Here is a 13,228-nt window from a genome sequence, read left to right as displayed (position 1 = left end):
GGATTAATTAAGCAACTGTTTAATGCAGATTATTGGTAACAGTTCAAGATAAGGGCCAAGGACTTTGAGTGCCAGGATGGTATTTATGGTCTACTCAGAAAGAAGCTACATGCATTTTGATAACTAGGGTCAGTGGAACATCAGATACTTAGGGACTATGCAATTTTGTAGGAGATGCACAGTATTTCCAACAGCTCAGAACATGATCAGCATATGCAGAGGATTTTGCATTCACTCTCATGCTATCATGGGTGAAGAGAACTAGACAGGCAAGGACTCTCAGAGCTAATAGCTGACATTCCTTGACTGGCCACAGAGTTTCCTTGCTAAGCCGCATGGAACTATTCACATCAGAGTGGAAAGCAGCCATTACCACAACAGTCTCAATTCATGCTTCCACATGGAGTACATTACCAGGAATGGACCAAGAGATGCCTGTATGGTAATGCAGTGGTTCAACACCCTTCTGCCTATAGACATCCACTCCATTAGTCGGAGGATAGGTTCAGGTTCCTATAACTGGGAGGTGGACACTTATGGAATGGAGCACTATTCAAGTTATAACTGGATTGCTACATTCAGCTAACTCCTTCCATCTTCAAGCGGTGCCTAACGGGTAACAAGCCTGTAATCAACTCACTACTACTCTCTCCATCACCATCTGGCCCGGACATCATTTTTATTTGGTCTCATGACAGCCATGACCCATCTCTGCACTTGTATTTTGAAACTGCACTTGGACAGTCAACATTCAACTGGTGCCACCAGGAATTTCACATCATTACAACTCCCCACTTAGGAACTGGACTGTAGCCTTACCCTGTGGCTGGGTTCTGCTATCTGCACTTCAATTCTCTGTGCTGGAAGAGGATGATGTCCGTATGTGCTGGATCCTGACAGAGCACAGAAACACTGCATTCCCCAAGCGCCATGGGAGCAGCTTCCCTGAAATTAAACAAAGTCTTATCAGCAGAGAAAGTACCAGTGTCTAAGAGGCCCCAGGTTAACTCTGACAAGACCTTGAGAAAGGGTATCTGGTATGTCAGTATTTAAGTGACTTAAGTGGTCACAGGGATCCAGGAAGAGACCCTCTAAGAAAGCTGGGAAGATCAGTGTCAAATAGAAATTTAGGAGGTGGCAACTTGGCTAGCTATCAGGGAGGATTCTCTCCAAGCTCTATTAGAATATAACAGCAAAAGCAGATATTACAAACATGTTTAAGAAAATATGGGACGTTTACTAGCATCCCACAACCTAATTGAGTCTAGTTGATGGAAAGAGGTGAACTTGTTAGCAGCAGCATGGACTTTGTTCTCTTTACCATGAAACTAGTGTAGTTATTTCTGAGCTACAAGTGTTAAGGCCTTGTAGAGGAGGAACAGGATTGCCTCACCGTATCAACTCCTCTGCCTGCTAAGGTTCTTTTCAGCCAGCCAACTTTGAAGCCACTCTGAACACCACTATTGGACAAATCCTTGGAAGAGTTCACACTCTTTTTTACTGTCCTTGTTTCAAGGTACAAGTGTTCAGTAACTAATCCACTTGCTTCAGTTGAGTAACTAGAAAGAGGATTATACTTGTATTACTCCAACCAAAATGGGGGTTGGATCAGTGATTGCAACTTGCCGCCACTTGCAAAAATCAGAGTTTGAGATTTTTAGCTCTTTTTGCTTGTGGGGAGCAGGGGTTGGAACCATAGGCAAGGAAGTGGACTTAGCTTTCAGGAGCTGATCTCCAACACATCACTGCAGGACAAAGCAGAAAAGGAGTTGAGGACTTCAGAACATGTCCAGCTCAAGAAGAGAAGGCATACAATCCAGGGTTGGAAGAGGCAGGATGGTGAGGAATCAGATTGAAGGAGGAAATGGGGAAGATACTCAAAAATCCAAGGATTATGTCCGGAGGGGGTCTCCCTATTTCTATTCCTCAAATTTATTTTAAGAAATTCAATAATATTTTCAGAACATTTCTTTGGGGTGCAGGTAAGAAACCCTAGACTGGTTCAAAACAAATCAGAGCTCCTCCTATCTCTGGAGTTATTTAATTTTTCCACCTTGAAAATTTCTCTTTTTTGTTAAACCAGGCATCTTTGTGGCTGTCAGATATGACTGCACAGACCCCAACTTGGATTCAGACTGAATGAGAATTAGTATATTCTCTCCCTTTTTCAGGCACCGTATGATCGAATTTGTATAAATTTGATGGCTCTAGAGTTCCCACAATAATGGGTGTGAAGCAAGCTTGGTCAAACTTGGCTAGAAAGTTCTGCTTCCATTCATGGTAAAATGGTCCTACGGAGCAGTGCTATCCTTAATTGATGGCAAAACCTTGATGTGGAGGCATTGGATGGAGTGAGGAATGATAACTGCGATGCAGCTAATTGACAGCAATAAATTTAAACCATTTGTAGGTCTTCAGTGACAATTTTGCTTGCCCTGCTTCAGAGCTAGAAATAATTTAATTGGATCTATTTACAAATGTATTTGGGCTGGATGCATTGGGAGCTCCAGAACTTTTATTATGTGGAGGAAACTTCCTGGATTTATCTGGCCAGCGGTATCCTTTTACAACTGTCTAGCCCAAAAAGCTCAGCCAAAGATTGATAATTTCAGAGTTGCTTAGAACAGCGATTTGATACACAACTCTCTGACCCAATGGAATACAATCATATCTAATGTTAAAAAAGCAACTATAGACCTGAGACTACATCTTATTCACAAAAAGACACTTTTTCAAATATGCTGGTCCCCCCAATAGGTTAATAGTAATGGGCCTCAAATGCTGACTGCTGTTGGATATGTAGTTCCCTTGGTGCTACTTTAGTTTATATGTTTTGGGAATGCCCCGTCTCAAGAATTTCTGGTATGAGGTGCGTCAAAGGATCAATTTGATATTGGACACTAAATTGGAGCCCTTCCCATTAAGTTTCATTCTTTGATAAACACCAGGTATCAGGAATATATTTGGTAACAAGGCAGCATGGTTCCAACATTCAGCTTTGGTTGCTAAAAAAATTAATCCTGCAAAAATGGAAAAGTTGATCCCCACCAAACATTGATGCCTGACTTAGTGATATGGCTGCCCCTTTTTAGAGGTCTAGGATTATCTTCAGGGTCTGCATTAGCTATGTTGCTTCCCCGCCCTTCCCTAATCCTAATCATTTTTCTTTATTCTGTGCATTATGATTAATCTGGTATTTTGTCATATTTGGAAAGATACATACGTTATTTAAAAGATAATCCAACAATGCATTCCCTGATCCCAATTCACATAAAGTAAAATCATGTATCTATGGTATGTTATTTTAATGCTGGTGTAGACCATGAATGTGGTTGCTCCTACAAAATAATTAAAAAGGACCTCTCCAAAGTCTTCACCCTATAGTTTCTTGCATTTCTTAAGCTTCCCAATTTTCACTGTGATTGGGTACCTCAAATATTTTTAGTGTTTTACTGACCTTCATTTAGATCACATCCTCCCACAAAAGACTAGTATGACCCCAGCATAGTTGGCAGATGCAGCAACAGGGCACCTTGTTATTGTCATGGAGCTCTCTGCTTTGAGTACACATGATGCGCAGGTCACACAGCATCCTACTCTGCTTATTATAAGCTACTATAGCAACACCTCCCCCCCCACATCCTCCAATTCTGAGAACTGTTCTCTACAAAGCAGGTTGGAAAAGCAACACAGTCAACCTCTTGATGCCAATACTGCCAAGAAAGATGTGGAGAACAGACTTCCTTCCCTCACCAAGAGGTCTTTCAAAGCCCAAGCTAAACATTAAGACTAATATGTATTTGAAGTCTCATTTGCTTAACACTATAAATTCAAACAGATTTTCCCAGTTATTTCACTTCCCTTTTCAGTTTAACAATACCTAATAAACTGTAGATTTCACAAGAACCTGACATAGAAACCATATAAACAAGGGGGAAACAAACATTAATTATCTGATTAGTCAGCAATTTCCCCCATCTAACCCCAACAGTCATGACCTCAGCTATAATTTAATGGAATTTAGCCACACAGCATATTTCACTACCTTTCCTGGTGCAAGGACCCATCCATGTATTTGAAGATTTTTCAAACAGGTTCCTGCTCCCTCCCGTCTCTCCCCCACCCCTAAACAGATCGGCGATCATGTCACCTACTCACTCAGATCCGCACATGGCCCTAGGTGAACCCCTGACTGTACTGGTGTCCACTGCCCCACCCACAACCCTACAGCGGGAAGGCGTGTCGGACTCGTCAGTGACAACTAACCCCACCACAAGATCATGAACAGCTAGCAGCGCAGGTTTCCAGGTAGGGACAGCTTCGGGGTGAGATTTCCCAGGAGTGCCCAGTAAGCCGGAGAACATTTGCACAGCAACCGGATCCTAAAGAACAGCCTGAAGTCAAACCCAGAGGTGAGGGGGGACTCTAAACTGTAGCCCCAAAATCTCACACACACACACCAAGGTCCCCTTCTTCCCCTGCCCCCAGGGTCCCGACCCCACCATCAGGCCACCTCTTTCCCTTGCCTCAGTTTCCCTTCCTCTCTGACTGTCCCCTCCACCTCCTCCCATTTTCTCCCCTCCCCTTAACCCCGCTCCTTGCCCAGCCCTGCCAGCCCCCCAGCCCTTACCCCTCTCCCCAGGAGCTTGTCTCCTCTCCGGGATGCTCTGGAGGGAGGAGCCCAGCCCCGGGGGCGTGCCGCAGGAGCCCAGCCGCTGTCGATCGGGGGAGCCCTACCCCCTGCCCCGAGGAGCCCTAGTCCTCCGTCCGCACCCACCTGGCAGCGCCTGACCGGCTTCGTCCCCTTCACTCCGGCTCCTTTTGTTTGGCCCTGACTGCACCACTCGGGCTGCTCCGCCCCGGAACTGACCTCACCCAGCCGGCATAGCCGCCTCCAGCGCTCCCTGAACGAGGTGCGGGCGGGGGGACGGGGCGGCGCCATCTTTATGCGGGGCACTTGTTGCCGTGGTCGGTCTGTTCAGCCATCTTTGTGCAGGGCGCGTTGGTTAAGCAAAGGGCGCCATGTTTGTAGAGGGCGCGTCTATTGCTGGCTGCGGAGGGGATTGGGTGTAGCCATTTTTGTGAGGGGCAGCGCCATGTTTGCGTATGTCTCAGCGGCTTAAAGGGACAGTAACTCAATTTTTCGAAATCACCCAAGTGAATTGAACACGTCCAGGTAGTTGTTCCCAGGGGTGCCTCCACTTTCCCCAGGGGTTAGCCAAAGGGTCTGAGTGTCCTTGGACTGCACTCTCAATAAGTGCAATAGGGAATATTTTAGGGCCAAAAGGACTGGGTTGTGTGGGTCAGTGGAGGCCTATAAGGGAGGAGGCTCAGTGTTCAAACATCATGAGTTCAAATCCTGCCAGGGCCAACTCAGCCCTTCCAAGGTGGATGAACCAGCCAGGTATCCTATGGCTCACTGTGTGCAAGTATTTCAGATAAGGTTGAGAGAATCAAGGTTGTGATCTAAATGGATCCCAGGGCAGCTTTCAGAAGAGCCAGGGCTTGGCTGAAATATTTCCTCTTCTGTATGCCAGCTGCTGCCCTTCTTCCCAGAAGTGGCTGCATTTCACTGGTGCTGTACACAGGTAGGAACAAATTGATTCTTGGTGTTACCCTCTTGACTTCAGAGCAGTGATGCCAGGCATGACACTGACTTCTGCAATGTCACACCAGAGATGACACTGACTTCTGCAATGTCACACAGGGATGATTGTCCCCCTATAATTTGTAAAGTATTTTATTATTAAAAAGCACTCTATCAATGTTAAACGTTACTATCTAGTCATAATCTGGTTTGTTACAATGATCTAATTGAATTCTAAGTATAAGCAAATCAGGGTTAAAGCATGTATGTCTGATAAGTGGGGGATGGTGCCCAGTGACGGATAGTATATGCCAGTTTAACTCATCATCTTTCAAAGGGGAAAAGTAGGAAGCAAAGACAGGAGGACCCAAGGACAACCTCAGAGTTTTGTTCAGACTTCTGTGATTTATGTGACATTAAGGAGGAGCTCATAGAGTGCAAATACTATAGAAAACACAGATGCAGTTGTATTATTATTATTTATTTATTTTGTTTGTTTGTTAAGTGCTCACAGCATGCTCAGTGCTGTGTAAAACACAAGGAAACGGACCCTACCCTGTTTACCTGGCTGATTTTGTCTTGCGTCCTCTTCAAACTGGTAGATGTGAGGATGCTGCATAGTTCCTATTATGAGATCTAACGGTTTCTTGGTAAATCTGTTCTTCATTGGTTTTGATTTAGGGCTAGGTTGTGCTCCCTTTGAAGTCAATGGAAGTTTTGCAATTTACATCAGTGGAAGCAGCCTTGGTTCCTTCATGAGCTCCAGACGAAATCCGAAGTGCAGATAGATCATCGGTGGAGGCAAACATTTATTTATTTTGAATTCTCATAGGGTAATATTTCTTATAACACAAAAATTTTTTTGTTCTTTATCAGACCATTTCTTAGCAAACTGTTAGATGTCTAAAACTAACTGCAACTCTTTTATTAGTGATCATGCTTTAGGCAATGGCTTGGCTAACTTGGGAGAATATGGTACACTCTCTGGGCCTGATTATCTGCTGACTTGCACCATGTACACTCATTTGCACCAGCACAAAGTGAATAACAAATCACTACCATTCTGACCTGGTAGCATTTTACACCCACTTTCCCCACCCACTTTGCACTGGTTCAAATAACTGCACAAAGTGCAGGGGAGTGGATAATCAGGGCCAGAGACTCCCAAGTGAGATAAACCATTGCATGCAACATGATCACTAATAAAATAGATGTATATATGTGTGAGACAAGGTGGGTGAGGCAATATCTTTTATTGGACCAACTTCTTTTGGTGAGAGAGACAAGCTTTCGAGCTTACACAGAGCTCTTCTTCAGCTCGGAAGCTTGTCTCTCTTACCAACAGAAGTTGGTCCAGTAAAAGATATTATCTCACCCACCTTGTCTCTCTAATATCCTGGGACCGACACAGCTACAACAACACTGCATACAACAGTGTACGTGTGTGTCAGTTACCGGTAGCTAGAGTAATACTAGTTGGTATTGTCATATAAATGGGTTTCAAAATACAAAGTTGGTAAAATGAGTGTTTTTAAAGAGAGTTTGCAATAATAAGGAGGAATTAGATTTAAGATGTAGATTCTATAGCTTTTCCCTCTGGACCATATAAAGACTAATCCACATCCATTTACAAAATGGAACATTTCTAAAACCCCACTATATTTCCATTACAATAGCTCACCTCTGTCAGGTCATTTGGTAATGTAACATTTGTTGTACTGTGCCCTGAATAGTAACATCATTGCTGAATTGCAATTATGTACCATGGTAATTTTGTGGCATCAGTAAAAGCAGGCTTCTAGGCACAGTACTTGATTCACTGAGGTTTATTTTAACTAGGATGACTCATTTTAGAATATTGACCTGCATCGTAATTAAAAAAAATCATAAAAGAAAGGTGAAAGGCATTAATTATAATCTTATTAGTGCAAAAGATGCAATTTGGAGTGGTTAAGGGTTTGAGAGTAGCAGACATTAACTGATTTACGCCAGCTTTTCTTTCCATAATAAAATATAACCAATCTGTAACTTTTTAGGAGCTTTACATTTGTCGCTGTGCTGCGCTAGCAGTTAGCTTTATGGGTGCTAGGACATGCATTTGAGTAGTTATTATTCTATCCAGTAGATGGCAGTGGTGCACAGACACACCAGCTAGTTCATTGGTATTTATATCTATATCTCATTAAAATATGACATTATGAGGTAAAATTGTTTGTGTCCTCTTTGTTTCTTTATGATGAACCCCTGAAAATATGTTGTTGTTTTTCTAATTTTGCTTGTTTGTTTTTTTAACCTGACAAACTCCTGGAATGCCAAATATTGTCTTCCTTCCTGCACGTCTTCTTGGAGGGCCCACTTATAAAGCAGAATATTCTGGAGTAAAATTACTTTTATTTGGGCATAGAGTGTGTGCACCCAGGGACTTATACTGGTATAACATAACAGAATAATTATTCCAGGATAGCTATGCCAGGAAATTTCACGGTACAGACAGAGAAGCACTTAGGCACTTAACAGCCCAAGGCTCCTAATCACTTTGGAAAATGAGACTTTGGCTTCTAAGCCACATTGGCACTTTTGAAATGTTCCCCCAGATCTCTTTGCTCCTGAAAGATTTCCCCCACTTAATTCTGCCTCTGCGTTTACCCTTCTGCAGCCTTTCCCAACAGCTCTCCAGAGCTCAGCTCCTCCCAGGAAGTCACAAGAGCAGCTGAAGCAAATCAGAAAGGGGGGTGGAGGGTGGGGAATGAGAATGAAGGAAGTCTAGGGGAGTTGTGCTCATGTGCTGAACTGTGCAGAGTAAGACTGGAGTAAGTGGATTTACCTTTCCCATTCTAAGAACTGCTTTGTATCAGACTATCAGTCTGTATGTATTGGCTGCATCTCCGTGTTTCCTTCTTCGGTACAAACGTTTACCCTGCTGCTTCTCAGGGATTAGGAGATCATGGGGACTGAGTCCCTCACGCTGGGTTATTTTTAGAGCAGGAGTCACTACCAGTGCTATTTTTTACTTTTTGCTGATTCACTGGTGCAAAGAAGGAGCACAAGAAACAGAAGGACAAAGGAGACCATGTTTACTACTAGGAGCAATAGGAAATAACCTCTTTCTGTGGGTGACCTTATCAGGCTGTGGGCTGCTATAACATAACCCCTTTGTGTGCAGCTCCCCAGATCAGATTTGCACTGCCCCACTATGATAGAGGAGTCCCCTTCCTGCTTCATTCTCCTTTGGGAGCTGAGCTGATTCTCTCTGGTTGAAAAATATGCCTAAATTAGAGGGGAATCCCTGAGTCTTTACCCACCTAAGTAGCATTTCCCTCTCCTCCTTTTTCACTTTCTGAGCATGGGGTAGATTACTGGAGAGCCTCAGAATTGTGTGACGATATTGGGGAGGCAGTATTGTAGCCCAATCCTCTGAATCTTTCCCCACCCTGATTTCAGCGACCCAGACCTATACTAACTTGAAAGAAGTGTATTCTCAATGATATCTTTAACTCTTTGCATGCCAACTGTGACAGGAAGGGAGAGTGCAGAGACCTGTAGACACATCTTGGGCCAGATCCTCAGGAGGCATAAACTGCGGAGCTCCATTTACTACCATGACATTAGACCAGCTTACATCAGCTGAATCTGTAGCATCTTAATGATAATATCTAATATACAGTATAGTTCATCTCATCCCAAAATGTCTCTCTTTCTCACACACACACACCCCTGAAATCCAAACATTCTCTGCAGAAGGATAAAACAGCTATTTAACAGTCCCCAGCAATGCTATGCAACATTGTGGGCCTGAATCTCTTGTGCGAATTGAGTATACAATGCTACTGTTCTTATTTGATAGCAGTCTACACTCACCTTGCAGTTGTGTCAATGATAACATAAGGTGGGAAAGTAATGGAGACTCCTGTCCTGTATTTAGGACAGAAAATGATTCTATTTGTAATTTCAAGTTAATTTCTCAGCTTCAAATCCCCAGTTTAGTGTATTGTTTAAGAGCTGTGTGAATTAACCTGCATTGTATCAGTATAAATTAAATTGTATTTTCTGTATTTATTTGGACTGGACTTAAATTAATTTGCCAAACCAGTGAGCCGGCCAAGGTTATATTAGTTCTGTCAGTATCATACACTTAGGACAATGCTGTACAACAGAAGAGGAGATCTGACACAAAGGAACATCAGAAATGTAAATTAATTTGTTTGAGGTTTTGAGTTGAATCTAAATATTGAAACCACTGGAGCAGGAAGCAGATTTCCTATTAAATGGGATAGAAGTTGGAATTGAATAGATAAGAGCTGGGGTGATGGGGGTTTCTCAGAAATGGTAGGGCTACAGCCATGATTTTGTCCTTAACTAGTAGGAAGGAAGAGAAAAGGATGGTTGAAGTAGAGGAAGAAGCATCAAGAACTGGTGAGAACCTAGGATTGGTGGGAAAAAGAGGAGAGGAGGAAGTGGCTGAGCTTTACTATGTGATCCTGGCTTTGCATGTGTCATAGAACCAAAGTGCAGTCTTGTATTTGTCTTTAAACTGTGTAAAGTGAAGAACCATCAAGCATCTCATTCCTGCCTGCTCCCTTCCACCCTGCAAATGCAACACCCCTCCCCTGCTGATCTCCAAACACACACACACACACACACATGACCTTTGAATCAGCTGGCGCACACACACACGAGACTTTATCTGAATGTAGAATAACTAAAGCTCTAGCCCTAAATGAGAGACCTGGGCATGTTTCCATAGTTAGATGCAGTCCTTGCTTTGTATCTGCAATGATGGAAGTGATGATCTCATCCCTTTGTTTTCTGTCTTGGGGGAAATGCAGGTTTATCTCTCTAGGACTGGAGTCAGTGGCATGCTCAGGAGATCTGGACTGTCTCTGGGTCAGTACTTTCTGAGAAGGAAGAACCGTGCTGGATTTAGCTGGTACTTCAACAAGGTATTGAACACCCAGCACTGCATTTCTCTGGGTTTTAGCCCAATGCCTAGCTGATGCCTTCAACAGATCTACAGCCCCATCAAGCCTGTAGCACAAAGCTCAGTCTCCTGGTGAACTGGCACCAACAGCAGTAGCAGATGTGGCATCACAGAAATAACTGATGCAAATTCTTCTCTGCCCAACTAGTTTTGTGTGTCCCTTTTAAAGGGAACATCTAATGCGGTGATACTCAGACAGAGGCTCACAAGCCGCAAGTGGCTCTTTAATGTGTTTCCTGTGGCTCTTTGCAACACATGATATTAAAACACTGTGTGATTTAATTATTAACCAACCTAAGTTATTAACCAGTCAGGATACTTTTACCATGTTATTAACTTAGTGCAAGTTGATAACTTAATTGGTTATTAACTTATTGCCATGAGAATTTTATATATATATATATATATATATATATATATATATATATATATACACACCTCTACCCCGATATAACGTGACCAGATATAACAGGAATTCGGATATAACGCGGTAAAGCAGTGCTCTGGGGGGGCGGGGCTGCGCACTCCGGTGGATCAAAGCAAGTTCGATATAACGCGGTTTCACCTATAACGCGGTAAGATTTTTTGGCTCCCAAGGACAGCGTTATATCGAGGTAGAGGTGTATATAGTGCTATATAAATGAAACAATGAATTCACACTACAGTGGCTCTTTTGGGTAATGTTGATCGCTAATTTGTTCCTGAACCACTGAGGTCTGAGTATCACTGATCTAATGAGCATGAGGTCAGTACTTCTCATTTGGCACAGAGACATCAAGGATTCATTCATCTAACAAGAAGGTTAGCCTCTTCTTGCAGAGATGATAATACTTAGCACTTCTTTGCACCATTAAAAGATCTCCAAGCTCTTTACAAATATCAACACCCCTCTGGTAGGGAAGTGTTGTTATGCAGGAATACTGAGGCACAGAGCAGGGAAGTCACTTGCTCAAGATCTCATCGTGATCTGTGGCAGAGTTGGGAATAGAATCCAGATCTCCTGACTCCCATTCCTGTGCATTAATCATAAAACCATCTTCCCTCCCCCCCCCCCCCCCCCCGTTCACCTCAACTGCAGCTAAGGAAATAGGTTATTTAATTTGGGAATTGAGGGAGTTCTGAGTGCTGTTGAAAAGTGATATCCACCCCTCCCTCCAAATGCATAACTTCAGAGGCCAACAGGTGAGCTGAGCAATTCTCTCTCCATGCTGCCTCCAAAAGTGGTGGCCAGTCATAGTGAAGTTCCAGACAAGCCCTCCAGCCTAGTGGTGGCTGTGCTGAAGTGAAGAGGTCCCTGTTCTGCAGTTTTGGGGGAATGGCTGGTCTAAACTGGGGCTGGGAAAAGAGGAAGTCAGTATAGTGAAAAGTTGTGGGGAGGGCTTCTTATCTTCCTTCAAAAGCTTAGGGGGCTTGGAGGGGATTTCTGAGACTTGGAGTTTCTTACTTCAAGGTAATGTATTCCTACTGATTGCTGATCACTTTTCCTTGCTGATGAAGCAGTATGTTCTGAATCTTGGCCAAGCGCCTGCAGTTCCACCAAGAACTTTATCTTGCAAATAGTGAAACAGGACAGAACGCTAGCGCTGTTAATGTTTAATCTTAAACTTACTCTTACTTACCGGGTTATCAGTATCCTCAGTTAGCCCCTGCTCCCTTTATTCCCACTAGAAACAGCAACAGGCTTCATATCTCACTAACTCTCACATTCATGAGCTGGTCCAGAAAGAGCTAAAAACAAGTGTACAGGAGAGGTTCTAAGGCTTTCATTGGTCTTCTTCTAGGCCAGGGATGGGCAAACTACAGCCCGGGGGCTGCATCTGACCCTCCAGACGTTTTAATCCAGCCCTCGAACTCCTGCTGGGGAGCAGGGTCAGGGGCTTGCCCCACTCCACGCGGCTCCCAGAAGCAGCGGCATGTCCCCCCTCCGGCTCCTACATGTAGGGGCAGCCAGGGGGCTCAGCATGCTGCCCCTACCCTAAGCACCACCCCCGTAGCTCCCATTGGCTGTGAATCACGACCAATGGGAGCTGCGGGGGTGGCGCCTGCGGACGGGGCAGCGTGCAGAGCCACCTGGCCATGCCTCCGTGTAGGAGCCAGATGGCGGACATGCCGCTGCTTCCGAGAGCTGCTTGAGGTAAGCACCGCCTGGATCCTGCACCCCTGACCACCCTCCCACGCCTCAACCCCTTGCCCCAGGCCCTGATCCCCCTCCCACCCTCCGAACCCCTCGGTTCCAGCCCGGAGCACCCTCCTGCACCCTCAACCCCTCATCCCCAACCCCACCGCAGAGTCTGTACCCCCAGCCAGAGCCCTCACCACCCGCCCCGCAACCTAACCCCCTGCCCCAGCCCAGAGCCCCCTCCCACACTCTGAACTCTTAATTTCTGGCCCCACCCCAGAGACCGCACCCCCAGCCGGAGCCCTCACCCCCTCCCACACCCCAATCCCTAATTTTGTGAACATTCATGGCCTGCCATACAATTTCCATACCCAGATGTGGCCCTCGGGCCAAAAAGTTTGCCCACCCTGTCCTAGGCCATTTAAACTCGCAAAGGGATGCAGGCAGCTGGTGAGTCTGTAGTACCCAGGGCACTGTGCGTTAGCAGCTATAGAAGAGCTCAGAGTTCATCATAAGGCATTATGCAGGATAGATCCTGAGCCCA

At 44.6% G+C, this 13,228-nt stretch overlaps 2 protein-coding genes across 8 annotated transcripts in view; one reads left to right on the top strand and one right to left on the bottom strand.

The window, feature by feature from the left end:
* The window catches only part of LRRC8A (leucine rich repeat containing 8 VRAC subunit A), a 26,049-nt gene extending 21,195 nt beyond the window's left edge, over positions 1–4,854 (bottom strand). The window contains exons 1-2 of the mRNA XM_024192987.3: positions 4,778–4,854; positions 820–945 (exon numbers count right to left, since the gene is read on the bottom strand). The gene's annotated coding sequence lies outside the window, so the exon portion shown is untranslated. The remainder of the gene's footprint in view (positions 1–819; positions 946–4,777) is intronic.
* The window catches only part of KYAT1 (kynurenine aminotransferase 1), a 24,031-nt gene continuing 15,116 nt past the window's right edge, over positions 4,314–13,228 (top strand). For 2 of the 7 annotated variants that reach the window (XM_029912712.1, XM_026657211.2), the window contains exons 1-2: positions 8,320–8,397; positions 10,414–10,527. In XM_029912712.1, the coding sequence (XP_029768572.1) occupies positions 10,444–10,527 (84 nt within the window). In that variant the 5' untranslated portion in view covers positions 8,320–8,397; positions 10,414–10,443. Of the gene's footprint in view, positions 4,413–4,875; positions 4,914–6,268; positions 6,421–8,319; positions 8,398–10,413; positions 10,528–13,228 lie in introns of those variants that run through there. The other 5 variants (XM_026657212.2, XM_026657213.2, XM_026657216.2 and 2 more) reach the window with 5 other exon arrangements.

Source organism: Terrapene carolina, unplaced genomic scaffold (genome assembly GCF_002925995.2).
Source record: "Terrapene carolina triunguis isolate 2854851 unplaced genomic scaffold, T_m_triunguis-2.0 Scaffold238, whole genome shotgun sequence".
Classification (NCBI taxonomy): Eukaryota; Metazoa; Chordata; order Testudines; family Emydidae; genus Terrapene; species Terrapene triunguis.
The sequence above is the reverse complement of the archived record's forward strand: the minus strand, read 5'-3'. Positions and strand labels throughout refer to the sequence as shown.